Consider the following 27,560-nt stretch of genomic DNA (forward strand, 5'->3'; position numbering starts at 1 on the left):
CTCTTATCACCGGAACTACTTCCATACTTTTTTTATTTTATTTTACTGGCCGTAGCGGAGAAAAAAAAAATATTCTCTCTCGCGTTCCCCATGGTTACGTCGTTTACAAAACTTTTAACGGCACTTGGTTCGCAAATCAAGACAGTCAAATGCTAACTTTTTTTCGCGAACGTTATATTCTGGAATTAACACCGCGGAAAACACCGAATTGTCATTTGCTTTTGCAAGCGCGGAAATGTTTTTTTTTGATACACTACTTAAGAACTTGGGTTGGACTTTCACGCGGCGTATGAAATTGTTAAGCTAACTTCAATTCGGTGAAACTTAAATTGGAAACTTTTTAAATTTACGGGGAAAAAATAAGGACAGCAACAGCAGTAGAAATGTCGATAGGAGCAAAAACCACGGAATCAGCGGCAACGGCAATGCAAGCAGCCGAAACAAGGATGATAACAGTGGTAAGAACAATAACGGTAAGCTGCAGCAGCAACTTAAAACTGTAGCAGTAAAAAAAACGGGTTCCGCAGCAGCAACAAAAAAACCACTTTAGCAGATAAAAAAGAAACAATGGAAGTAAGAATAAACAATGTGAGCGGCAGCAACGAAAGAACTGCAGCAGTAAAAACAACGGCAGAAGTAACAATAATAATGTGAGCAGGTAAAACAGACTGTAGCAGTAAAAAAAAATCAAAAGGAGCAGCAGCAACAATAACTGCAGTAGTAAAAACAACGGCAGCAGTAACAAAAATAATGTGAGCAGGTAAAAAAAAAAAAAAAATTGAAACAAGAATAAACAACAGCAGCAGCAACAAAAAACTGTAGCAGTAAAAAAAAAATCAAAAGGAACAGAGCAACAAGATAACTGTAGCTTTTACAAAATAAAAGGAGAAGCCTCAACAAAAAAAAATGTAACATTAAAAAGAAGGGGAAGCATAAGCAGCATTAAAAACAACCGTGAGCAGTTAAAACACAATGGAAGCAAGAATGATGAACGGGCGCATCACAAACAACAATGAAAGCTGCAACAACGTGCACGAACTAGAAGAAGACACGACAGGGAAGTTTACTGGAATGTTTTCCTTTGTCATTAATGCTGGAAATGAAAGGTGGTGGGAAGCCCGCATGAGTTTCTGCGCGCGGCAATGCAAGCAGTTGTGGCGCGGATTTCCAACGCGTCCCGGGACGATAACGAAATCCAAGGGAAAAGTTAAATCGAGTTCCCAGCGATTCCACCTGAGCACGCGAAAACTGGCTCACACGGGCGAACCAGCTATGAATACTGACAGGGCGATGCGACAAAGCGTCCGGGGGGTATTCGGCCAATGGAAACCCACGGATTTTTTTTTATATTCGATATTCGCTTCTTTTTTTTCTCTCTCTCTCCCCTTCGAATAAACCCTATCGCACTTTCTCCCTCGATGTTAACGTCAGCGGCAGTTTTTTTTTTTTTTTAATTTTTCCCTGCGATCGAGGGTTCGGTGTTTGCAAATATTCCCTTTGTCACACATCCGTACACCGCGAGGCGGTTCGGTTTGATTTCCTTTGGCGAGTTACGATTGAATAATAACTGAAAACCAGACGCGAAGTCTGCTGCATGTTACGTTCATGTTCATCCACGCATTACTGAACTGTAAACAAAAAAAAATTGTAGATGTAACTGAAATAATCATGTCAATCGACTTAATAAAACTATTTACACAGTCTGACAGTAAACACAAAGCATAAAACGGTGCACCTAGAGATTTGAAATTTGGAAGAAATATTCTTTGAGTAACTCAGTTCACTAATAAAGGATATTTTTTTTTTAATTCCATACCTAAAAGGGTGAAAAGCTGTGGTAAATTTTTACTGCTCACTGATCATGAATTAATTCACTGTAAAAATGACCTACAAACTTGAAATTTGAATCGTATATTCCTTTTGCTACGTAGACATCCACTAAGAAAGAATTTTATGAAATTTTAAGCATACTTTTTAATTTCAAGAATACAAAATTGCCATTTGATCAATGACAAATAAAGTTTTTTTAAAGTTTCTTGCAATAGGTCAGAAATTGATTCAGGATTTTTTTTTATTTTTACATACGTCATTATTCAGTTGAAGTCGATACAACATCAAAATTTCCTTGGGGAAAAAAATTGTCATAAAAATATTATAGCACAAAAATACACTTGGCTGACAATGGCGAGACAGCTGCAACAATAACAGTAAATGAAGACCATCCCCCTACATCACAAAAAAAAAAAGACCAGACCTGGGACATGTGTTTTCGTATGAGCGGCTCAGAACAGTTGCTATCGCATGACATCATATCAAAGTCAAATACGGGAAGCCTTCATTTCACAGACGAGAGAGCCACACCGGAAGTTCCCCGAAGTTCATGCTCGCTTTTTTTTCCGTTCTATCTCATTGTTTAAACCGGTGTGGCATAAAATTTTGCGGTCGATTACGATAGGTTAGCTACATTATAAATACTTTAAAACAATGTGGATGGTTAGTTATATTAGGTAAGTATAGCTACATTAAAAATACTGTAAAATCATGTAAACTGTTTCCCCCAAATAACTACACCTGTTGTGGTACGGAAAAAATAAAGCGAGCATGAACTTCGGGTTTGGCTCTATCGTCTGTGAAAAGAAGGCTTGCCAACGCGAGTATTTGGGTATGTCCAGAAGGACGAGTGAATCGTAGGCTTCCCGTCATCTCCAGGCGAGCAGTCACATGGTCTCGGTCCGAGAACCCCTGGGACGCCACCAATTAACCCCGTGTCTGGATTAAACCTTTGAAAATATATATATATACTGTATAGAAGTCGCGAGTGGATAGGATTTACTCTACGTTTTTCAGGAGCGTATGATGAGCAGCTTGGGAACTTCACCGCTGCAGTGCGCTGCCGTAACGCCCTGTATCGTCTTAGTTGTTATTTACACGTTAGAGCGCAGAACTGTCGCCCGCTGTCATTCCCCGGCGCCCCCCACCTATCATTCACTGCAGCTCAACGTCGTTCAACGGGAGGGGGAAGAGGTGTTTGAAGAGTTCGACACTTGTCCGCTAGGGACCACCACAAGTCGATGCCCTAGAGATGGTGGCGATTGCGGTGGTTAATTAACCAACTACCTCAAAACCGTATTAGAAATTTTAACCTGGGCTGGCGACTTCTATACAGTATATATATTCAAAGATTAAACTGTTTGGTTTTGGAAGGTAGTTGTGAGAAACGGTTGATTGGGAGGGTGGTTAAGGAAGGGGGCGGTTAAGGGGGTTGGGTGGGGGCTGGGTTTGGTGTGGACCAAGCGGCCTGGTTAAATTTGTGGAGTGGTCCTAGCCGTGGGAGACTACCGGGGGGGGGGGGGGGAGAGAGGGATGTTATTGCTGTTAAGTTGGTCAAGAGGGTGGCGTCGTCGTGGCGTGCGTCACTGGGTTTGGCTTTCGCTTCTCCTGACGTTGCCCGCATTATCCGTTAAGTATCATCGTGAGCTTCGTCTGCTAAGACGCTTGTGGTCAGATGTCGATTTTTCGTCTTCATTTGCCCTTCTTCCAGCTGTTTCCAAGCCCACTGCGTAACGTCTTGTGATATAATATATATTTTTTGACATGATAACGTCTTATAAACCGATGATGCCAGCTGCACGCACGAAAAAGCATGACTCACTGTCACGTTTCGCCTGAGCCGTTCGTGCGAGAAAATCATCTATAATATCAAACAGGTTAAGGCGGGCTTTTTAACTTATTGTTCGTGATTATATTCAAACAAATTATTTAAATTAAATTTGCAAAAAAGTGTAAATAATATTTGAAAATTTTAAAAAGTATGTAATTTTTCATCAATGTTTTACTTATGACGTTATCACGTAAAATTATCGTCCGTAAACCAACTTTACAGACAACCACCTTTTCGGAATTTTCTTTGACGCCGGCTGATTTTTTTGCGTGTTTCAGTGCGTTCGGATAGTTACCTTATTTGCCAGTTGTTGAGGGTTATGACATACGGCGTTACTAGCAACGGCGTATTCCCGAGAGAGAAAAAAAAAAGCTATCCACTCTTGTGATGACGGTTTTTTTTTTTTTTTCCCGGTCTTTCGTTTCACACGTCGTATCCATGCTCGAAGTCGCTCTCAGCGGGAGACCAGACCAGACCAGCGACGCGGCTATGTTCACGCAGGGCTAATCCCGCAAACATTGCTTTAATTAGAATACCATTAGCGCGGTACAAGTGTGTGTGTGTGTTAGGGGCGGTTGGTGGCAGGAGAGGGGGGAAGCAACAGCTTCCACCTCACCGCCGGTAATTGCCAATCAAATCTCACCTCCCTCGCGAAAACGTTCCACTCTCATCCTGACACGGCTAGTTATCACGAGCGTTTAGGGTTTGAAACCCCAACACCCCCCCCCCCCCCCTCCACCACTAAAATAAATTTCTCAATCAACAGCTGAATTATGAAAGTTTCAATTTAAATGGAATGCAAGGGGGTGAAAAGGGGGGATTACGAAAGGACGATATGGGGTGGTACGGAACAACCCCCCCCCCCCAACTCCCTCTTTTCTACACCTACACCACAACCAATTTCAAAAAAAAAAAAAAAGACCCTGTCCGAATGTATCGCAATTACACATCAATGAAGGACCCAGTCAATTACGCGTTCCAATTGCGTTTGCGTGTGATGCGCTTTCGACCGGCGCAATTCATCAATGCATTGCTGTGAGAAGGGGGAGGGGGGGGGGGGAGAGAGTGAATATATCAGACCAAAGACGCCAAACTTGTGGATACAGCCAAAATTTTGGCTTCGTCAAAGCATAGTACCATAACAAAATTGGTTGTCTGTAAAGTCGGTTTACGGACGATAGTTTTAACGTGACAACGTCATAACAAAACATTGATTAAATGATTGCATACTTTTATGAATAAAATTGAATCATTTTTATTTTAATAATAAAAGAATAAACACTAGAAATTATACTAGTAATCAGATTTTTAAAATGCAAGTATAATTAACCTTTATTGCCGAAATTGTTGTTGTAATAAGCAATGAAAACCACATTAACTTTTCGTTTAAATATAATTATGAACTAGTTTTCATATAAATAAACTGTCATCAAATATCTAACATAACCTATCATTACTGCACTCGCCGACAGATGCTACTTTTTTTTAAAAAATAAAATAATAAATACTTGAAATTATACTAGTAATCAGATTTTTAAAATGCAAGAATAATGAACCTTTATTGCCGAAATTGTTGTTGTAAAAAGCAATGAAAACCACATTAACTTTTCTCTTCAGTTTATAAACAGTCGACGAAACAGTTCACGTGTAGATGACTTGTAATTAATTTTAAAAACTGGCGTTTAGCTATAAAGTTTAAAATAATTATGAACAAGTTTCCATAATTTTTTTTTCAATTTATTGGCGTAACGGAACAATGTGCGTAACGGGACACTATTTCGTGCATGCAGCCGGCGTTCGTCGATTTATTAGACGTCACGTCAAAAAATTTTTTAATGGAGTTCATTATTTTAATTATTCCTAGTGGCTACATGTGACTCATCGTCAAGAAATATAGTTGAAAACACAACTGGCATATATATATATATATATATATATATATATATACACACTAGCTGACCCGGCAGACTTCGTACTGCCTAATTAAATTGCAATAAAGTCCTGTCAAAATGATTTGTAATGTGAAATTTTTTTGTTCCTACATATTTTATAGTCGGGGCAAAAAATTATCCTTAACAGAACCGTCACCCTGGTGATAGGGTGTTGTGAATAAGAAATATAATTAAATAAACCATATAAATAAAAAGATAAATAAAAAATAAGTAATCTCTTTATTGTTAATCATGTGAAACATAATAATTTTTATTTTCATTGTAGTGCATGATTAGATCGGTAATTAGCTTGGTTTGTAGCATTTCGGGTTCTTCTACCTAAATTAATTCGTCTAATAGAGGCATATCTATATTATAGATTATTTTGTCACATGCAATAATTAGCGATCATAGGTAAATAAACACTGCACAAAACACTATATAGATAAGAATTTGTTTCGTGTATAAGTTGACAAAAGCAAACTCATTAGGGTAGGTAACCTTAAAAAAAAAAAACCACTGACATTGACAGTTTCATGTTGTTTCAACTTTTTTTAAATTTGATATGACTTGGAGTCAAATCCTTCAAGCCGTATTTAAAATAAGGAAATGAAATAATAAAACCTTAAACTTATGAAATACTTTTGGTAACGCTGGTTTTTTTTGACTGATGTAATGACTTGAAAACTGATGCATTTTAAAGTAAAACAAATGAAATAATATCGCGAAGCTGACCAAATTGAACTATTCGATTTCGGTTTATTTTTATTTTTTGTTTATCTGTGCTCCAACGCACACTGTTTTGATAGATATGATTGAACTTTGTACAGAGGTAATAAAGTGCAAATTGACTCTTTGACGTTAGGAACATACCTACATTGTTTAAACAACAATGAGTGCTCGTTTTAGTTAGAAAACGTTTGTATGGGAAAAAGAAAAGGGCTGGTTTTAGGGATTTTCCGGCAATTATTCGAATTTTTTCTCGCCGTAAAAACCATCTTTGAACTTCAACAAACATTTAAAAAAAAAAAAAAATTGGCCAAATTGGTCCAGGCGTTGTTGAGTTATGCGCTTACCAACACATTTTGCGATTCATTTTTATATTATAGAAGATAACACTCGGCATTATTTAAAATAATTTTTCGTGTTACGAGTTTCGTATTATAAGTTTATTTGCAACATAAAAACACATGACTGTGATTGTTACCGAGGATAGATGATTACACATCACTGGCGTGTACTGAAAGTCTCGCCCACGTGTTTTGTTTTTCTTTTATTTGTTTGTTAATTGCATAGTTTTCCTTCGCATGTCTCGCACCGAGTGAAATGTCCTCTTAAGGTTGGTTGGGATTCCTTGGGTTAGGGTAGCGTCACACCCTGTTCCATGACTACAGACGTTAAAGAATTGGTGAATTCTAAGCAGCGCCCGGTGCCAACTTGTGTCTAGGTGGCCATCTTAATTTTTACTGTCCTTTGTTGGACACACAAGCTAGGAGAAAGTTTCGTCCGCATCCAACCAACAAAAAAAAAAAAAAAAAGAAAGAAAAAAAAAACACCGTGACATGCCCAACGCTCCAAGCACAAAACAAATGACAAATATACACAAATGGTCCTTTTTTTAAAAGTCACTGAACACACCCCCATCATCTTCCGACGAGGTAACGGTTATGGTCCGTGAATGCAACTCGTTTCGAATTTCCACCGTTCTCGAAAGCAGGTACTAGCAGTGACCATTTCCTTACGGTCAGTTCTACCACGTAAAGTTGTTGCAGGAGCCCGCCTGGTCAGGGGTGTGATTTGTGTTGGTGAAGGCGGGACGATAAGGGCGACGCTCGCTGGTGCATCTACCACGGTATCGCCCCTGAGCGCAAGGACGCGGAGTCATGCACCGGCCAAATATGAGATTTACTGATGACCATAACATCATACGGCAGATAAATGAACACAATTCGAGAATCTGTACCGGATGTTTCATCCCTAAACGTTATTTCGAAAAACAAATTTTTAAATGCTTTTCGTAAACAGAAACTACTAGAGAAGCCCTGCACTTTATGTGTCCTCCGGGGTAGACCGGGGGGGGGGGGGGGGGGGCCGCCTTAAATTGGATTATGTCCCACCATCTGTTTTTGCTATAATTTTATTTTTTAACTATTTACCGCCAATTTTTTTTGGCACGTCAAGTCAAAATACATAACCCTCAGACCTTCTTCAGCTTGTTTCAACCACACAACTACTAACAGGCTCTAGTCTGTAAGCGCCCGCGAGGAAAAAAAAAACTATTTTTTCACACAGGAGCGACTACAACTATCATGACAATCACATCAGTTCACATGTGTTGACTTTCAACAAGTAGCCAAAGCCAAGGCCTATGCCATGTTGATCCAAAAAAAAAAATGCGAAAGCTTTACTGCGAGCGGCATCAAAATACTTGAAATTGCAAGATGGCGAGGCCTGATTCCACTCACGGACTTTTTTTGGCTGACAGGTTAGAAAGGCGGCAGAAGTGTTATTGCGCATAGACCACGTTCGAGAACTGTCGAATACAGAGACAAGTTACGTGGGTCGGACTGTAGAGCTCGTGCAACCGCCACGCCGGTATAGCTAACCCTGTTATTAGGCATACAGGAAAAGACACAGGGAAAGGAGGCCGATGTGTGAAGAGGGAGGTAGACGAAGGTTATATTCCCATGTTTGCCGGCGCCGCCGCCGATGATTGATCACCATCCGGTACCAGAGAGAGAGAAAGAGAGAGAGAGAAGGGGTGGGTTTTGTGTCCTTGTGACTCAACCCCTAGCCTCCTCCATCACGCAGCTTTTAGGCTTCTTGCAGCCTAACGAGTCCTGGGACCACCGACCGGACTTCCGGGTGTGCCAATGGCCGCGTGTCCCGAGCACAAAAAAACAATCTCATTGTGTTAAACCTTTCTGCCCTGACCCAAACGTTTCTCTTGGACCAACATTTTTCTGCCCCGTACCTAAGAGCCCTGCTATCGGTGTGCAGTGTTTCAGGAAAAAACAACGCGATTTAATAACCACTCAAGATATCCGAGTGGGGGTCTCCTTACGAGAAGCATTTAAGAGTTCACCGAGGGCCGAAAAGTACTAATGAATTTCGGATTAAGGTTTTAAAGTGTATTTTTATAACGCTAACAGGCGTGATTTCAAAGTAATCTTTAGGCATAAAACAACAGGAAAAGATACTCGAAAAGAACCTAAGGGACTTGCATTACACAGCTATTTTTTTTCTCCGCCATGTAATGTTAACGGTCGCCGCTCAAATTCCATAGTTGTCGTACGGACGACGAGAAGACTGCGCGCCAGTTCAGAGCCTTGCGCTTAGAGGCTATACCGCGCTATAAATACCAGCTTTGAATATATATACTATATAGAAGTCGCCAGCCCAGGTTAAAATTTCTAATACGGTTTGAGGTAGTTGGTTAATTCACCGCCGCAATCGCCACCATCTCTAGGGCATCGACTTGTGGTGGTCCCTAGCGGACAAGTGTCGAACTTTTCAAACACCCCTTCCCCACCCTCCCTCAAACACGCTTTGTCCTCCACCCACCCTCTACCCCCACCTCTCATCCCTACAGTTTTGTGACGCACAAACTCCCGTTGAACGACCTTGAGCTGCAATGAATGATAGGTGGGGGTTGCGGGGAATGACAGCGGGCGACAGTGCTGCGCTCTAACGTGTAAATAACAACTAAGACGATACAGGGCGTTACGGCAGCGCACTGCAGCGGTGAAGTTCCCAAGCTGCTCATCATACGCTCCTGAAAAACGTAGAGTAAATCCTATCCACTCGCGACTTCTATACAGTATATATATTCAAAGATACCAGCGAGAGTCGTGCTTATCATCCCGCCTCACCGACACAGATACGGCCCTTACAGAATACATTTTGATAACTTGGAATGAAGTCATGTTAACCTAGAGTAACCGACTTCTAATATCGGTTAGGCTTAGTAGGTAGTTGAGTTTCAATGTGTGTTAAAACGTGCATTTATTTAAATTGCTTTGAACTTATTCCAGTTCCAACCAAAAAAAAACTCTGGCTGATAGGCACAAGATAAATAATACTCAAAAATATAACTTTCAAAAATGCTATGCTCTCAGTGCGGATATACTTAATAACTTAACCTGCCTAAAAACTCGTATCCCAATGAGGGTACGTACGCTCTTGCAGGTTTTATAGGAAATACTTTGAATTATGATTTTTTTTTTTAATTCATTGAAAAATTTTGGATCAATCATTAAACGACATTGCCATTCACATACACAATCCAAAACAGTTTTGTGTATTTGATTTACGTGACTTTTTTTCAGCTTATGTACTTCACGCGTTCGAAAATCTTTTTCTTCCTGCGGTTCGTTGATGTCAAATTAGCCGGTCACTAGCAAACACAGAAGGAATGTCGTTCTGAAGTACTTGCAAAACTGAATACAATATTTAGTCAGAACATGCTCGGAAAACATGTAACCAGTTGCTGAGTCAAGCATGTCCAAATGAAGAAACGTTCTTCAAATGATTCTTGCAAAGGGTAAGTTTTTTTTTTGGACATACGCCATTGCAGTTTTGCTTGTCATGGAAAAATTTCAAGAAAGTTATTTCATCATTGTGTTCGTATGTTTTCTGCGTTGTCCGGGTTTTTTTCTTGTCTGTCCGAATTTACTGTTCTTGTTGAAACTGTCTCGTCGTTATCAACTCACAGTGTTCATCTGATGTTTTAAGTTGGTGTGTGTTTTTCTGTGCTGTCGTCATTGTGTTGTCCAAAATACCTGTTTTAGCTTCATCGTTTGGGTCAATTTGTTCGACGTCAGCTGATATAGGCTTGTTCTGTGTTTATGTTTTAATTTTTATGTATTATTTTACATGCTTGAATTTTTTCCATGGCTGGAAAACTGTGTGAAACTGCACTTGCGGTCCTCCCCTCCCCTCCTCCTCCTCCAAAAAAATTATTACATCCAATGAAGAATTTCGAAATAATGTGACCTGAGTTACCGTCCATGCAGTCAAGCAGACAAGAGATCTTTCATAGTTGACATATCTTCTTCCTGAAGAACTCTCTGAAATTGCTTATATTTCAACAAGAAATTGTTTTGTTAAAATCCTCGTTTCTGGTTGGCGGAAGACAGACAGCACTGCGTCGACGAATTTTTTTTCGGATTGATACTTCCCAATTTTCCATTTCCGTTTTCGGAGTTACACTTGCGACTTCATTTACGTTGCGAAATTAAATAAAACCGCTTTCCATATTCTTTTTCTGCTCAGGACAATACTCTAAACTTCTCTCAGAATAGTTTTTATTTATATAAAGCAATTCCGAATAAATTGTACTTTGTAGTAACTGCTAGATAGCTCTGTGCGATTATTAAAAATTGAAATACAGCTTAAGTTGTTCTTTTTTAACATTTATTTTAATCGTGCAAAAGACATACCAGTATTTTTACCACTGGTATTATCGGTTTATTCGCAAAAAATAAAAGTTATTGTCGAAGGAGCTGTTAAATTCTATTTTAGTTTATATACCAGAAAATTCATACTGAAAATATAATCTTATTTTAAAATAGAAAATGTTTCCTAATAGACGTCGCGTAGGGTATTTTTTTTTTATTTTGTTAAATACACGTGTCTTCAATTGCCTAGTTCCTATTCGCGATTCTTAGCGAAGTTCCACAATGTGTATGGCTAAGTATGTACCTTATTGAACTTGCACATTCACGGGAGTAGAATAGATCCAAAGCCATAGTATCCAACTATAATTGGCTTTGCACCAAAGGGGATAAATTTTTATCTTGCTTGGTATTTTTTGCGAGTGAAGGCTAGCCTGTAATGACTAACGAAATTGTTTATGACTAAAAACAGCACGATATCGATAATAGATTACCAAAATTAGTATATTCTTGACTGGCAACATGGTATAATCATCTTAACGAAAAAAAATGCATAGTTTTATTTAACGACATAATGAAAAAAAAACATTATTGAAACACAGTCAATTAAAAATAAATAAAGAAAATGTCATCAACTGTCTTCATCACGTAAGAAGGTCTGTGAGTGGTATGTTAGAATATGTCACACAAACACACACAGATAACATACTACTTCCTACATACATTGTTTTAACTTGCAACATTAACCAATCATTAAATTTTGTGTGCAAGGGTTATACAAGTTCAAATACAAGACGGAACAAGAAAGACAGAGCTAAGTCGTTTTAAGGTATTTTTATTTCAGTTTCTACAACTTTTTTTAGTTCGCTCTAAAATGTTAGAGCTTATCAGGTAATATAAGATAATACGTTTTTCTAGTAAGTTTTTAGGATAGCAATTTATAAAGTTGACTTATTATTCTTGAATAATTTGTCATTTATTGCTAACGAGTAAATCGTATTATACTAGCTAAGAAGCTACCTATAATAGCAAGAATTTATAAAATAATATTTTAAGAGGATGTTTTATTTAAAAATAAGTTAAAGAAACCTATGTCTAAATTAATTTAAAGTTTCAACATATTTTTTTTTGTTTCTAGCTCTAAAATTTAAATTCATCCACCCAATTATGGCAAAAATAATTACGGAAAGACAGGATTAAAAAATAATTAAATTACTCTTACTAGTGAGATAATTATAATGAGGTACATATGATTCATATTTCGAAGGCATATCAGCATCACGGCCAGCACGATATGGTATAAAACAGTATTTTTTAAAAAAAAATTAATCGATACTGAGTTTCCGTGTTTACTTTTTACTTCGTTAGTGTTAAAAATGTTCACCTCAAATTTACAAACGATGGTTACAATTTAACAATAAATTCACGACGAAAATTAATGGATATCTTAGTATATTTAGGGGTACGAAGATCACTTACTTAGGAAATTGATCTACAAAAATATTCATGGTATACAAGAAAAATATTCAAAAACGGATTAAAGACTACTACAAAAATACAATTATTTCATCTACGTGTGCGTTTTCTCTATTTATAACGAGAGAGAAAAAAATCCCTTTCGGCACATCCTACCGGCGTAGGTAGATTTCAAAACCTAATCCTTCTGGAAATGTTTTGGAAACTTCTATAAACTCTTGGAACATCCTTGATCTTATGTTCGCCAATATTAAAAATAAAAACAAAATATATCGATTGAATATTTTCTCATATTCCATGCAGCGAAAATATTTTGAGGTTCCGAATCTTCTGTAGAATTCTCCAACATTCTCGAACTTCTATCATATTCTCTGATTTTCTGAATTATTATATAACATTCTTGAACCTTCAGGAAAATTTTGTTCTATTTCAGTCACTTCTGCTATTTTTTTCTGAGCTGATTCACCGATCTCCCATAAGAAGTCAAGTGGTGCGATGCTTTCTTTTGCACCCGTACGTGTTCGAAGCCGTACGTGTTCGAAGCCGTACGTGTTCGAAGCCGTACGTGTTCGAAGCCGTACGTGTTCGAAGCCGTACGTGTTCGAAGCCGTACGTGTTCGAAGCCGTACGTGTTCGAAGCCGTACGTGTTCGAAGCCGTACGTGTTCGAAGCCGTACGTGTTCGAAGCCGTACGTTCGAAGCCGTACGTTCGAAGCCGTACGTTCGAACTCGTACGTTCGAACTCGTACGTTCAAACTCGTACGTTCAAACTCGTATATTTGAATCCAACCACCTGCAGTTTCAAATATAAACTTTATTCGTGGATGAGGGACGGAGGGCTACCATACCATACAACCATCATGGGGCTGCGGGGGTGGTTTAAAGAGTCACAGCGACACGCACGGACAAACCACGTTTACATTATATATATATATGGATTACGAAAAATCCTTCGTTTATTTGAGCTAGAATATTCTTTGATGTGTTCGTAAATGTACTGTAATTTGTGACAGTGTGCGATCAACGAACTCGTCTCTCGAAATCGCACTTCGAGGCCGCCACACATGTGAAGCACGGTTAACGGCGGGCGAACGCCAGATATGGAAATATTTTGTTAACATCGGCGAGCCCGCCATCAGAGGCTGGGTACAGTTTCCAAGGCACGGCAATGGTCGCTGTTTATCTTTGACTTCCATGTGCTGCTCGCACACGCATGCACGCACGAATACGCGGTTACGTGCACACGAGCGCGTAGCTAACGTTCCCTTTCTCGCAAAAAAAAAAAATGCGCAGCCGCTAACCGCCTGTCTCGCGCACGCTAGTCACAGACTCTCTGTCTCACAGACTCTCTGTCTCACAGACTCTCTGTCTCACAGACTCTCTGTCTCACAGACTGTCTGTCTCACAGACTGTCTGTCTCACAGACTGTCTGTCTCACAGACTGTCTGTCTCACAGACTGTCTGTCTCACAGACTGTCTGTCTCACAGACTGTCTGTCTCACAGACTGTCTGTCTCACAGACTGTCTGTCTCACAGACTGTCTGTCTCACAGACTGTCTGTCTCACAGACTGTCTGTCTCACAGACTGTCTGTCTCACAGACTGTCTGTCTCACAGACTGTCTGTCTCACAGACTGTCTGTCTCACAGACTGTCTGTCTCACAGACTGTCTGTCTCACAGACTGTCTGTCTCACAGACTGTCTGTCTCACAGACTGTCTGTCTCACAGACTGTCTGTCTCACAGACTGTCTGTCTCACAGACTGTCTGTCTCACAGACTGTCTGTCTCACAGACTGTCTGTCTCACAGACTGTCTGTCTCACAGACTGTCTGTCTCACAGACTGTCTGTCTCACAGACTGTCTGTCTCACAGACTGTCTGTCTCACAGACTGTCTGTCTCACAGACTGTCTGTCTCACAGACTGTCTGTCTCACAGACTGTCTGTCTCACAGACTGTCTGTCTCACAGACTGTCTGTCTCACAGACTGTCTGTCTCACAGACTGTCTGTCTCACAGACTGTCTGTCTCACAGACTGTCTGTCTCACAGACTGTCTGTCTCACAGACTGTCTGTCTCACAGACTGTCTGTCTCACAGACTGTCTGTCTCACAGACTGTCTGTCTCACAGACTGTCTGTCTCACAGACTGTCTGTCTCACAGACTGTCTGTCTCACAGACTGTCTGTCTCACAGACTGTCTGTCTCACAGACTGTCTGTCTCACAGACTGTCTGTCTCACAGACTGTCTGTCTCACAGACTGTCTGTCTCACAGACTGTCTGTCTCACAGACTGTCTGTCTCACAGACTGTCTGTCTCACAGACTGTCTGTCTCACAGACTGTCTGTCTCACAGACTGTCTGTCTCACAGACTGTCTGTCTCACAGACACTCTGTCTCACAGACACTCTGTCTCACACTCACTCTGTCTCACACTCACTCTGTCTCTCACTCTCTGTCTCTCACTCTCTGTCTCACTCTGTCTCACTCTGTCTCACTCTCTCGGACCACGAAGGGGCGAAGGAGGGAGGGAGGGAGGGAGGGAGGTTGATGTTAGACGGTTTACAAATACCAACATGTGCTCCCGTTGTTTCTGGCCGGCCCTGTAAACAAGTCAAGAGAATAACACAAATCCTCTCGAGATATTTCGAATGGGGAAAACTAAAGCCCGTTCAACTCAGCTTTGTCTGAAATCTGTTCTCGAATGTTAGTACTAGTAGTGCTCATTTCTCAACCATCACACTTGCAAAGTTTCACATGTAAACAACTTTTAAATGTGATGTTTCTCCAAATAAATTTTTCCTAGTAATTGTTACAAATGCCATTGTATTGGTTGCAAAACCTTTATAAGATATATATTTTATGTTTTATATAAATATGTAGGAACGCATGTTGAATCAAAGTTTCGAAAAATCAAACGTTCCACAACCCAGAAGGGAATAGACCCCGCAAAATGTTTATATATAACCGAGAATTCTAACCACGATAGGCCGAACACGCCTTTAAAACCAAAATTATTAAAAATTATTAAAAATTTGCAAACAATCTCGAAACTTATGATCGTCGGTAATAATTAACACCTTTGGAATAAGACAAGGCTTATTATAATACACGACGTTCATTTTGCGCTCGTATTTCTATTCAAACTGAGAAAAATTAGCATATATATGACTAAATGACAGTTATGTAATACATTTCCATAGTGGCAGTAAGTAAGCTTTGGAACGAATAATTTAGTAGCATGTACTTTACCGTTTTATTATACACTAAATGTATGTGGCAACAGAGTTCTCACCTATGTTAGTGTAATTTTACACTTACAAATTATGTTGTTGGATTTTGACTCCTGTGCTCAAGTAAAAAATAATAACAACACTATAAAAAGTGTATAAGTAAATTTGTTATGGTTTGGTAAATTTTCTAAAGATGTTAGTGTTTTTTTTTTCTTTTCGGAGTATGTTAATTTACCAATGTAATGTATGTGTTAATTAAGCACAAGTGGAAGTTAATTTTACCACCTTTTTTTTAGTAATATTACATAAAATATGAATATGTAAAGATGTACTTCCTACGTTTTGTTAATTCATTCAAACTAACCCACGGTGGGTATTTTAATTTTTTTTTTTAATTTTATCAATATTTAATGGTTAAATAAATACTACTTTTGAGTAAACTGGCTTAATATCGAATCCACAAGCTACCAGTCAATAATCTAACATTTCGAAATGGAGACCATCGCACACACTAATAAATAATAACGTTACTGGATTTATAACTAGAAGGACGATGTGTTGAACTAGTGCTATACAAAAAATAATCATAACCAAACGTTCTTTTAATGAGATTTTGTTAATAAGCATGTATTTTGTAGGTACTTGGTCGTTCGTAAATTTACCCTTACAATGAAGTGTGTTTAAAAAAGTGCATTAAGATTTGACAAAATGATTCAACACCTATGTACAAGCTATTTTCATATAAACAATCCAAATGTGTAATTTAACAACTTAGTTATTGTGATAGAAGATGTTCAGTCGTGCAATTTAATTGAGGCCTACACAGTACACTTCTGTTTTCTATCTAATATTTACGTAAAAAATATAATACGCTATACTTGTTTTCTAATCACAGGACAAATATTTAATTTTTTTAAACATTTACATGATTTTATGAAAAAAAAATTTCAGGTTCGTTCCTAAAATTTATATGCGTTGCTAAAACGGTCATATTCATACCTTTAACGTTCAAACCCAGCTTACTGCTTTTTCTAAATAAAAAAGTCTTGTAGGTTTGTGGACACACAAAAATTATGGGGTTCCCTTTGCAGCATTATTTTCCTTAGTGTACACAGGTTTTATTTATTTTTTATTTGGACATCGTTTCAACTGACGTGAATTTCGGACGCAAATATACCACCGCGTGTTGAAAGAAAAAGATTTATATATATATATATATATATATAAATGCGCCAGCTTTCATTTGTCAGTTAATATTTGCTCCACGTTGCCTATCCAATTATCGTGACGAAATGTTATGCATCTGCAATGGCGTTTCAATCGCAGAACGTATTTTCCCGTCCCTTCCAAAAAGTGAATTTTCCTTTTCAAAAGGCAAATACTATACGGATATATAAATATGAGTTAATACGCTGTATACACTAGTTCTAAGCTACATTAAGTGTAACACAGAGGTAAAAAAAAATTGTTAGTAAAATTAAAAAAAAACACGTAGTTAAAAACTTCTGAAAACTTGACGTTAAATATCCTGCTGCTGTTGCCTATGTTTACTTTATTCAAACGGTCAGAAATGAATGTATCTAAAACAACGCGTACCTATTATTATAAGTTTTTATAGACAAAAAGTATGTTCATATGCATGTTGCTTTTCTTTTTCTAAAATAACATCTACACTGAACATGAAAGAAAAATATCACACAAATATAAAAAAAAATCTTAATTTCCTAAATAAGTACCTACTACGAAAATTCTTTGTTAATAAACAATATCGTTTCAGTTATTTCAAATAATCTTCCAGAAATTTAAAAAAATAAAAAAATAAAAATTATTTTAATGGCCGCACGGCCTAATTTAGAAGTTAAAAATAAGTAAATAACAAACACAAAACCATTATATTTCTAAAGGTTTAAAATGACGTTTTCAAATCTCGGGTAGCTGCACTTTAATTTTTTTTAAAAATAGAAACAGAAATATTCATGTAAAATTACAGATACATATTTAAATTTCTAAATTTTCATGAAAACAACTAACACTACAAAATATCGTTCACAGTTATACTGTGTTCGGATTCTCGCACTGAGTGAAACTACGATGCGACTCCAAGCACAACTCGGTGGTGCCACTATTGAGCAAACCCAGAAGTGTCAAATTGCGCCCACGAGTTTCGAAAACGGTCGCGACAAAGTTTGAACATCAAAGCCACAAAACGGCTTCCGAAAAACCTCTTGCAACACCCACCGTGCAAGTCCAGACTTGTCCCCGCGTGACTTAACACGTGTTGGTTCCGCTGAAGAAGGCATTCATTGGCTGAGGTCGAACAGCGCACGTGCGCAAATTGTCAAATGGGGCAACCATCTTTTCTTTTTTTCCACGAAGGGATCAGGAAGCTTCCTAGCCGATGGATGAAAATGTATTTCTGTTGAAGGTAAACCGTTCAGAAAAATTAGGCACTACATTTTTATTTTTATTTTTGTAAAACACCAACGAATATGTATGAACGTATTCCGGATTTATATTTCAACTAGCCGGATTAACCCGCGCTTCGCTACGGCGATCTGATAGGCAGGACACACACACTCACTGCTCATGATTTCACTCCTCGTGGGTACGCCACTGTCGTTGCAAAAGCTTGTCGTCATGGATACGCAGACGGCATCAACAATGCTGAAGCCCGTAGCCATGGAAACGAAGAAAGCATCATCAGTGAAGTAACGAATTTTCGTCAAATCTCGCTGATCTACTGTTGGTTAACTACAGCTACGCCTGCGTGGCATCTAGTACAACGGACACTCAAAACTGATCCGCCTTTCAGTATTAATGAACTTGAAATGGGAGCTCATCTTATATGTGTTGCACTTTGTTGTGAAAATAAAATGTGGTTTTATTGTTATATATCTCCGGCTATTGTCATCGCAATTATATAGTATATACACCGGTTTTTACAACTAATTATTATCTTTTAAACACAAAAAATTTCATCGTAATCGGTCCGATAGTTTTTGCGTGATGCTCAAGCAAGCAAACAGACACACACACTTTTGTGTTTTTAATATCCGGCTTCCGTCATCGTAGCGTGAAAAACATATACAGTTTGTAAGTCAGATCATAAACTTTTAAACAAATCTTTTCATCAAAATGGGTCCAGTAGTTTTTGCGTCGACCTCAAACAAACAAACTACAGTTTTATAATAGTATAGGATGACCCTCGTATATTTACACTGCACTCTCAATGGGTCACGGGCAGTTAGTCTTATAAGAGGCACACACCCAATAATGCACACAAACTCTTAACAGCCGAAGGACAAAAGAGTGTCCAACTTAATTTAAGTAATCGTGAGTGGAGTTCAGGACGTTATGCCTACCTGAAAATAGCGCTAAGTTGTCAGGCGTCTGCACAGATCACACTTTCAAGGCCACATCTCACTCGCCATGTTATTTTTCTTTTCTCATAATGTTATTTAAAGACCCTGCCCACACGAGCACACATACGGTGTGCAGAGATTCAGAAAAAAAAACACACAATTTAAACAACCACTCAATATATCCAAATGGGGAATGTTTGTGGAAAAAAAAATAAGAATATGCTGAAAGGAGGGTGAGTGTTTCTTTTCTGTACTTTGTTTTTAAACTGTATTAAAAGAAGATTAAAATGGCCAAAACTCGTTTTTTTTAGAAGAAAAAAAATAGGCATGAAACTACCTGTACAGTTTATTGAAAGCACGAAAATGGCCTTGCATCACAACTCTATCGTTATTTCTCCGCCTCATAATGGTATGGTTGTTCAATGAAATATCATAGTGTGCGTAACGCGTAGAGGAGATACCACAGTAGAAGCACCAGAGTGTGTCGCATTTATCATCTCACCTTACCAACACAAATACAGTCCTGACTAGGCGTGACATTAAATGATAAAACTGTAAATTCAACAACCTTGCATTTTGTTGTCCTATCAGAAAATATTTTCAGAAGATTCACTAAGTAGTTGTAAAAAGTCGCTCAACTTTCGAATCACTTTCGCGACTTTTTGCCCCCAATACTTAATGCATATATCTTAATAAAAATTATTCATAAACTACAAATGTGACTGAGATACCGTGCTGAAATATTATCAATAGTCGTAAAATAATAATGACCTAATTATGAAGACATGTGTGCGCGTTAAAAATTACACACGTAACTTGGCGTAGTAACAAAATTAATTCAATTTTGCACGCAAATTATTAACAAATAAAAAAAAATTAAATGACTGGAATGATATTGTAAAGACAGTTGGTAAAATATAAATTCAATCAAAATAAAAATAAAAAATACTTGGTTATCAATATTATTATAAACACATATATAAATTATATTTTAAATGAAATAAAATGCTCGAGGTAAATTTTAATTAATATTGATAATTAATAAATAAGCTGAATGTTTATTATAATGTTTTAAATAATAATGTAGTAATATATAATAAAGATAAATTATACATACAGGAACATAACATCGCTTATGTACACTTGAAGATGTTTATAGAAAAGATTTATATCACTAATATTCCAAATAAGTAAATGCTTTTTAAATATATTGACCGGTATTCAATATCATTCACCCGACTGTATGATTTAAAAGCACATATAATATTTTTTTTATATTTAGCCTTTTTTTTAATTCTGCCAATTTGCGCTGCATGGTGCATGGTTCCTCCACAACGCAACATTAGAAGTATAACTTCAAAAATCAACATGACATGTGGGGCAGAGCCGCAAGTCCGGCCAACCTATAACATGAACACAAAAAAAAAAAAAAAGGACCTAAAATGAAGGTCGCGCCGCGTCGCAATTTCGCGGAGGGGTTGGAAAAAGGTGGGAAGGGAAGGTGATTCGAACGGAATCCACCCGTCCCCTTACGTGTACGGCTTAGGCGTCCGAATCTTCCCTTTAAGCCCACGTGGGTAAAAAGCTCGGACGGAATCTAATGAGGGGATTGCGGATCTTGATTGCCCGTATGGAAGGATAAAAAATAAAAGCCGGGCGTACGGGGGGGGGGGGGGGGGGGAATCTTACGACGAGCGCTACACGGAGGTGTTTTTCAAGTCCCCGCCGATTTTAACGTGTGGATTGCGCGCGCAGAGACGATAATAAAACTGGCGGCGGACAGTGTGGAATGAGAGAGGTGGAAGAGAGAGAGAAACAGCCGTGTGTACGAGCGTAAACTACATTCCAGATCATCCGAGCACCATCATATTCACTCTCCGGGGTTCCTGTCATCCAACAAGATGTCCTAATATTAAATTTAGTGTCCATGTGCACAGAGAAAAAAGTTTTTTTTTTACGTGATAACGTCTTACGAATCGATGAAAATCTGCTGCACGCACGAAAAAGCATGACTCATTGTCACGTTCCACCTGAGCCGAGCGTGCAAGAACCGGCCAACCACCGTGCGAGGAAATCATCTATAATATCAAGCAGGTTAAGGCGGGATTTTTAACTAATTGTTCGTGATTATATTTAACCAAATTATTTAAATTAAATTTGCAAAAACTGTAAATAATATTTGAAAATTAAAAAGTATGCATTTTTTATCTATGTTTTCTTGTGACGTTATCACGTAAAATTATCGTCCGTGAACATACTTTACAGACAACCCCCTTTTTTCAATTATTTTAAAGCTACAATTGTTTTCAAAACTAAAAAATAAATTTTGTAAATTTGTGCAGCACGTTTATTTTATTTTCGCATACATTACATATATAAAATGCGTGTTTGTAAACAATACTGAATATTTGTGGTCGCGCATTATTTTAAATTTTGATTGATGTTTTGTACAAGCATAAATATTTTAAACCGTGGAAAAGACAATCCCATGTTAAACAATTGTACTTACTAAATGCGCGCAGTATACACTGGAAAGCTATTCAAGGAACGGTTTGAAAATATAAACTTAACCATTGGGGATACTGAAACAACACAAGAGCATATACGTATGGTCGGGCAATAATCTGAACCCAGTATTACTACGAACATTTCTTTTTCTGTATCGATACGGCTTATTTGATGTTAACGTACAAATTTACAATCATCTGTATTTTTACATGATTATTTCGGTTCCTTTACCAAAAAAAAAAAAATTACAGTGTAGTCCGCTTAGCGGCTCGTTATGACTGAAAATATTTCCGACTGAATGTCAGCAGACGTTGAATCATTTAAATTACAGGCAGCAGACCTTAAGTCATTTTAACTACAGGCAGCAGACCTTAAGTCATTTTAACTACAGGCAGCAGACCTTAAGTCATTTTAACTACAGGCAGCAGAACTTTTATGCATTTAGCCAACAGGCAAATATCCTAAATGTATTTCGACCGACAGTCATTTCACCGACTACCCAAAAATTGATTTCGCTTACAAAACGTCTTAACTCAAACAGGCCATTGGCCGAAAGGCACTATAGTCCCAGTCATTTTTCCTAGAAGTCGTGTAACCTAAACGTCATTAGACCGACAGTCACTTCATCGAAAAGTCGTTTCTCCGAAATTTCAGTCACGTGCCTTTCATTATAACAACTATCCATCAACTTCTGTAGATGGATGCCAGGTTACAGTGTAAAAACAAAATTCATAGAATTTAATTTTTTTTAGATCATTTTAACTGCCAAAATGTTAAAATAGTGCTGCAAGTCAAACTTTGTACTTAACGTATTTAAGTGATGAATTATGTTATAAATAAAAATTATTATTTGTAGATACGCAATACAATATCCTGATAATAATGTTCGCAGGCTTTCACGGCCATTGTCTGTAGCAGCTTGGCTTCCGGGTTGCAGCCGTGTCCTTGGCGAATAATTCACCGACGTTTCGGTCGACATTGCAGTCGCCATAATCAGGGTAACTGCTCCCTGATGATGGCGACTGCAATGTCGACCGAAATGTTTGTGAATTATTCGCCCAGGACACAGCTACAACCCAGAAGCCAAGCTACTTCAATATTCTGATAGTTCCTAAAAATTTCATTGTAAAACTAGAAAATATTTTTACAGTATAAGTTGAAGTCTCGGCTTCACGTCCATGTATTATTATTTCGTTATTACACTTCCAAACACGTCCTTCCTAAACTTCTTAAGGGGCCCGCCTCGTCAAGGGTGTGTGTGTTTGTTAGTGAGGCGGGATGATAAGCGCGACGCTCGCTGGTGCTTCTAGCGCGGTGTCTCCTCTGGACTGGCGCGCAGTCTTCTCGTCGTGCGTATGAGCGGTGACCGTAACATTATATATGGCGGAGAAATAAAGATAAAGGTGTAACGCAAGTCCCTTAAGTGCTTTCAAGAATCTGTACTGGTTGGTTTTACGCCTAAAAAGTACTCTGAAAACATGCGTTTTGGCCATTTTAACTCCTCTAAAAATACAGTATAAAAACTTATTCCGAAATCAAAAGTACTTTTCGGCCCTCAGCGAACTCTTAAATGCTTTCCGTAACCAGACCCCCACTAAGATGTCTTGAGTAGTTTTGAAACCGTGTTGTTTTTCCTGAAGCTCCGCACACCGTGTGTGTGGCCGGGTAGGTGGGGGTCTTAAATGCGTGATTCAGAACTGCTCAGAATAGCTGTAACGTACTGTAGGTACCATGGAAACGAGGGGGGGGGGGGGGGGGGGGGTGGAAATACGTGTGCCAACCGAGGGAGGAAAAAAAACGGCTGGGGACAGTAGGAAATATAGAAGGCGATCGTTAAAAGGAATTTTACGAGGATTCGCAGGACGGGCGGATAGTATAGGAAGGACGATTTATTAGGGGGTTGGCGGTTAGGGGCTAGAGGTCGAAACCAGCCGGAAGGTTGGTAAGAGTTAGTGGTGGTGGTGGGAGGGATGAGGAGGGGAGGGGAGGGGAGGGGGAGTGTTAGGGCGAGCGAGGGAAATTGAAGTCAATTGCCGGACACGATAACACTCCCCGGGCAGTTAAGACGAATGGGATGTGGTGAGAAGGTGCAAGACGAAACAGGGGAAGAGTGTGCATGTGTGTGTGTATGCGTGCATAGGTGTGTGTATGTGTGTGTATGTGTGTGTATGTGTGTATGCGTATGCGTCTGTATGTGTGTGTGGTTGAAAAGACGAACCAGTCACTTCGTATCTCTCCAAACTAGTGGTGGCAGAGGGCGAAAATCGGGTGTTTAATCGATTCTCCTTTGAGGATCATTCATTACAGCGCACTCATAATCGATATTTTTTTTTTTTTTACTTCTTTAATACGAGTACATACACGGGTTCAGTTGAATCTGCTCTGTCCGTGTGTCGTACAATAGCTCACTTTCTGTTTAAGCTATTGTTAATTTGGTAAGCTATTTTTTTTAGCAAATGTTCGTGCATTAATTGCGCCACTTTTGTTTGTGGAGTAAGATATATATTTATTTTAAACACAATTTAACTCTACCCTGATGATGGCGACTGCAACCGTCGACCGAAACCGTCGGTGACACGTTCGCCTCGGACGACGGTTACAGCCCAGAAGCCAAGCTACTACATGCTTCGCTATCGTTAGAGACCCGGAAATTTCGCGGATTCTTCTGGCCTCAGGATAGAATTCAAAGTTGTAGGTGTGCTCGACCCATGTTTACTTTCCCATCGGTAGAGACCGGAAAAATTCGCGGTTTCGATGGCCTTCAGGATAGACTGCACATTCCCCTGAACACTCGGGCAAATAACGCAAGTTCGTTGGCTGCCGACTTGTGAGTCGTCTCATCTGGTTTGTCTGTGATTCGATCCTTGTTTGGTTGAGGGTTTAATGATTGGTTGAGATTCGTCCAGATGAACAGTAAGCCAATAGCAAAATCATTATAAAGGTAATATGTATTTTAATACTAGCCTATCGCCGAATGAATCTGCGAATTTTTCCGGTCTCTACCCATCGGTTGATTTCTTAGCGAGAACATTTTTATCCTTGTTATTTGGCACTACCTGATTCGCTTACTTCTCTCCTAGCTGGGAGTCATTGGCTCACGGTTCGTAGACGGGGGCGTGTCCAAACAACTGCTGGCCAATCACGAACACAGTGCGAGAGTGCGGAGGTTTGCATTCTAGCTTGCGACTGAATGAATCCGCGAAAATTTCCGGGTCTCTCTAGCTATCGTCAAGAGTGGTGGCGGGTGGACGATGAGTGGTGATTGAAGCGAGAGAAGCCACTCACCAACAGCAGGAAGGCGCCCAAGGCCAGGCCGAACACCAAAGGTCCGGCGAGATCCGTGTCCTGCAGGATTGCGGCGTCCGTGGTTCGGAAAGGATTCAGCACGGACAGCGTCTGAAACAACAACAAAAAAAAGGGGTTGTCTGAAAAGTCGGTTCACGGACGATAATTTGACGTGATAACGTCATAAAAAACATTGATGAAAAACTGCATATATATATATATATATTTTTTTTTAATTTTTAAATATTATTTACAGTTTTTTTTTGCAAATTTAATTTAAATAATTTGTTTAAATATAATCACGAACAATTAGTTTAAAAAGCCCGCCTTGACCTGTTTAATATTGTTGAAGTTTTCTCGCACGGTGGTTGGCCGGTTCTTGCACGCTCGGCTCAGACGGAACGTGACAATGAGTCATGTTTTTTTCGTGCGTCCAGCCGGCGTTCATTGATTTTATAAGACGTTATCATGTCAAAAAATTTTTTTCACAGTTTAACCAATTTTGGCTCTTTTTTGAAGAGAAACTTCTTTGGACGAGATGGGAGACAAATTTCAAGGGCCGGATTATAATGCAACTTTTTCCGTGAAACGTTTTTGTGAAACGATTCCTGACGCTAGTAGGTTGCGGACGGTGCAGAGAACTTTACTCCACGTGGCGACGTGCGGCTCAGGTTGAACCCCGCCATGCTGCAGGGATAGGCGGGTTCCTGCCTGACTGGCTGGCATCTAGTAGGGGAGTGTTTGGGCAGAAGGAAGCACAATGGGGTTTTGAGCTTATTTTGAAGTGAGCAATAATTTTGTTAATTTATGTTTATTAATGAAATCGTCTTATTTCCCTGTCTATCTCACTCTCACTCTCGCTCTGCCATTTTAACCCTTACATACTTGCGAGTCGAGATTCGAATTGACAAAAAAGTTCCACTTCCTTCACGTGTACTGAGTTACACGCGCCGGGATTTACTATTTTTTCAAGCTTTTTTCTCTCTCTTTTATGAGAGCCGTTTCATTATACCTATAGTTTAACCTTTCACTCTGCAAATCGAATGATTCAAGAGTCGACGTAATCCGGCAGAAAATTCTAGCGACGGGTGCAGAAACTACGTGTGATTTGCGTAAAGTTGTCTATCATACTCAGCATTATTTAATTTATGTGTTTTTTATAATTTTACGTTAAATCTGGTGCCAGTGTTTCGTATTAAAAGTGTATTTTTAACTTGAGAACTCATGAATTTATTCGTTACCGGAGGTAGACGTTACATCACTGGCAAGTACTGAAAAAAAAAGGCTAATTTTTTTTTAAAAGCAAGGTTTATTTTTTTGTCAGCCACATTGTTGCGGGGCCGTACTGTGACATACTCATAATATCATCACACACATTTTCGCCTAGAAGATTTTATGTCGTTACTTCACGAAGACATAAAAGTAATATTATTCTATGTATCAAACAAAACAGTTTTTTTATATTCACTTTAGATCTCCCCAATCTATTTTTTGTTCAAAGTTTTAATACACGTTTCTGGCGTTGAGGTACCTACAAAGTTAAATTAAAACAGGAAACGTTGAATTATCACGTTTTATCATTTTCATTTTTACATTGGCAAAACCATTTTTCAAAATATGTGCGTTTAATTACGTTTTTTTCTGATTAAATTGTATTGCTCTTTTTATTAATGCAACTAAAGTACGCAAGACTTCTTGAATAACTTATAACATGAATCCAATAGTCTGGATCCGACACGTTTAAAGAATATTCCAAGGGAAAAAAAATACTATGAGGTAAATATTTTCGTATATTAGCCGTCTTTGTATGCATTTATGCATTAACAATTTGTCAGCATACAGTGGTCAGAAGCCGCAATATTTTAACCCTTTCATTCCACTTTGTGAATTTCTAAGATATTCCTAATTTTAGTTTTTTATTAAACTATGTTTTACTGAAGTCACATACAAAAAACTACATACAAAAACGGCAACATACAAATTATATATATATATATATATATATATATATATATATATATATATGAGCTTTTACATCTTATACGTTAGGGATTAATATTGAATACTGGTTAATATCATTAAAAACATTTATTTATTGTGAATATTAGTGAAAGAAAGTGTGTTTATAAACTTTTTCCAGCGTATTTTAAAATTTGTTTGTATAAGTGAGGTTCTAAAATAAGTTACAAACAAAGGCTACACGAACTGTTAATCCGAAACTATTTATACCATATAATATCATGATTTCAGTACATGCTAGGACTGACAATTATTTGTCTTTTAGTTCGAGTACACTGTTCTATGAGAACTATCAGGAGAAAAAAAACACTTTCAAATAATTATGATCGGTTATATTTTAAAAAAATATCTAAAATCATAACCTTAAAAAGGTAGAATCCTAGATTATTTAGCTAGCATTATTTCGTATTTTAACTCATAATACAAATATAGTGTATACATAATAAAATGTTTATAAAACTAATATATAAATTTAAAAAAATTATTTAATAATTTTTAAATGATTAAATGCTATTTTTTATATCATATATACGACATGAACTATGAGCATGTAATCGTGCTGTATACAGTTTTAAATAAATGGTATTTGTCTAGCATTTGACAAGTATAAATTAATTTCTAAATCATTCAAAAAGTTTCAAATTTGGATTTTCCAAAATCCTGAAAAACTCAGGTTTGAATAATTATGGGCAA

General features: G+C 38.2%; 1 protein-coding gene across 1 annotated transcript in view; it reads right to left on the minus strand.

Annotated features, from left to right (window-relative positions):
* The window catches only part of LOC134541381 (protein YIPF5-like), a 602,992-nt gene that overhangs the window by 31,563 nt on the left and 543,869 nt on the right, over positions 1 to 27,560 (minus strand). The window contains exon 3 of the mRNA XM_063384805.1: positions 24,849 to 24,959. Coding sequence (XP_063240875.1) covers positions 24,849 to 24,959 — 111 coding nt within the window. The remainder of the gene's footprint in view (positions 1 to 24,848; positions 24,960 to 27,560) is intronic.

The sequence above is a fragment of the Bacillus rossius genome, chromosome 18 (assembly GCF_032445375.1).
Source record: "Bacillus rossius redtenbacheri isolate Brsri chromosome 18, Brsri_v3, whole genome shotgun sequence".
Taxonomy (NCBI): Eukaryota; Metazoa; Arthropoda; class Insecta; order Phasmatodea; family Bacillidae; genus Bacillus; species Bacillus rossius.